The following is a 2,088-nucleotide window of genomic DNA, read 5'->3' as shown; positions in this document are numbered from 1 at the left end:
TTGTAATGGTGAGAGGTTAGCATGTCTTGTGGGTATGATATAAAATGCTAACCTCCCCTGTTATTGTAATGGTGAGATGTTAGCATGTCTTGTGGGTATGATATAAAATGCTAACCTCCCCTGTTATTGTAATAGTGAGAGGTTAGCATGTCTTGTGGGTATGATATAAAATGCTAACCTCCCATGTTATTGTAATGGTGAGAGGTTAGCATGTCTTGGTGGTATGATATAAAATGCTAACCTCCTCTGTTATTGTAATGGTGAGAGGTTAGCGTGTCTTGGGGGTATGATATTTGACTCTAACTTTATCACTCATTATTAATGACGATTCATTCGGGATTATCTGTCATCTTGGTAGCATCCACATTAATGTAGAAGTGTTAAGAAACATATTATATTCTTATTTACAATAGAAGTGACTCCAAAATGACACAATACTTTATTTAACATTTATTTCTATTGGGCACAAAATAATCTGAAACACAACGAAAACAAACCGCAAATGCATCCAACAAGTTTGTAAAGTCAGAGGCTTGATGTAGTCATTGCGTTCTCGGAATACGTAATCCGGACACAAATTAGTGTAAACTTATTTACTACTTTAATACACATATAAGTGAATTTATCCCAATACTTTTGGTCCCTAAAAAAGCTGGGACGATGTACAAAAAGTGCTGTAATTTCTAAACGGTTTACCCGATATGGATGAAAACACCCTCAATTTAATTCTGACAGTCTACACTCTCCACCGCATTGTCATAGTATAATTTCACGCTATGCCAATTTGTGCGTCGCCCCACGGATCTCCCGGTTGCGGCCGGCTGCGACAGAGGCTGGGCGTGAACCCAGCCCAGCCTGGGCGCGAACCAGAGACTCTGGTGGCACAGCTAGCACTGCGATGCAGTGCCCTAGACCACTGCGCCACCCGGGAGATGAGTACAGAGCCAGAACTGAGTGATTCCTTCCTGCTCCTCCATAGGATAATAGATATAACTATATAATGTCAAGGATTTAACTTCAAACTGCAACACAACAACCACAAAAAACTCACATACTCCACACGACACTTCTCCACAACAACTTCTCCACAATATAAAAAGACATTCTATGCTACAAGGACATTTTCCTCCCATTGCTTTCTTTGTGCAAGTCAATCACTCTGTTACCCTTGGATTGTTACCCTTGGACTGGCAGAGAATTGTATGTTCTGTCTGATGAGCAAGACATATATTACTGGGGGGGGGGGGGGGGTAGATGGAATGATGATGTCGTCAAGGCCTCAGTCCAGGACAATGCTGCCTCTGTCTGTTCGCTCATATTACTGGGCCGGATAGAAAAACAAGCTGATGGTATAGGATACAGTATCTCTGTCTCTCACTCTAATGTACTGTGAAATCTTTTCAAACGAGCTACTTTGAAATTGGAGCTCAATTTCAGAAGGAGATGAGCTGTTAAAGCACAAAATGACCACGTGAAGGCAGGGGGGATGAAACATAATGCTATTATTACTGTTATGGTTAACCTGGATCATGACATGGAGATGGGGTTTGAATTGCGAATTGAATTGAATTGAGAGAAGAGACAGAGAGAGAAAGGACAGAGAGAGACACACAGAGAGAGAGAGAGAGAGATACAGAGAGAGAGAGAGAGACACAGAGAGAGATAGAGAGACGAGGAGAAGAAGAAATCATTAAGGTGGCCAGGCCAAAGCTGTACTATGTACTCTGTGGATATAGATGGAATAAGAGGCTGGCGGAACAGCAGGCATGGGGGGGGGGGGGGTCCTGGGGCTGACGGGGCAGGGTCTCTGGGCTGGGAGCTGGCGGAGGAGCCCTGGAGGGCAGGGTCTCTGGGGACTGGAGGGAGCCCTGGAGGGCAGGGTCACTGGGGGACTGGAGGGAGCCCTGGAGGGCGAGGGGTCTCTGGGGACTGGAGGGAGCCCTGGAGGGCAGGGTCTCTGGGGAAGCTGCGCGAGGGAGGCCCTGGAGGGCAGGGTCTCTGGGGGACTGGAGGGAGCCTGGAGGGCAGGGTCACTGGGGACTGGAGGGAGCCCTGGGAGGGCAGGGTCTCTGGGGATATCTCTCTCTG

General features: G+C 46.5%; 1 protein-coding gene across 1 annotated transcript in view; it reads right to left on the bottom strand.

Moving 5' to 3' along the window:
* Positions 1 to 1,017: 1,017 nt before the first annotated feature.
* Positions 1,018 to 2,088, bottom strand: part of LOC139026169 (uncharacterized) — a 3,314-nt gene continuing 2,243 nt past the window's right edge. Inside the window, exons 2-3 of the mRNA XM_070441464.1 lie at positions 1,796 to 2,017; positions 1,018 to 1,022 (exon numbers count right to left, since the gene is read on the bottom strand). Of these exons, the coding sequence (XP_070297565.1) occupies positions 1,018 to 1,022; positions 1,796 to 2,017 (227 nt within the window). The remainder of the gene's footprint in view (positions 1,023 to 1,795; positions 2,018 to 2,088) is intronic.

This window comes from Salvelinus sp. IW2-2015, unplaced genomic scaffold, assembly GCF_002910315.2.
Source record: "Salvelinus sp. IW2-2015 unplaced genomic scaffold, ASM291031v2 Un_scaffold4050, whole genome shotgun sequence".
Lineage (NCBI taxonomy): Eukaryota > Metazoa > Chordata > Actinopteri > Salmoniformes > Salmonidae > Salvelinus > Salvelinus sp. IW2-2015.
Note: the sequence above shows the minus strand (reverse complement) of the source record. Positions and strands in the feature narration are given on the sequence as shown.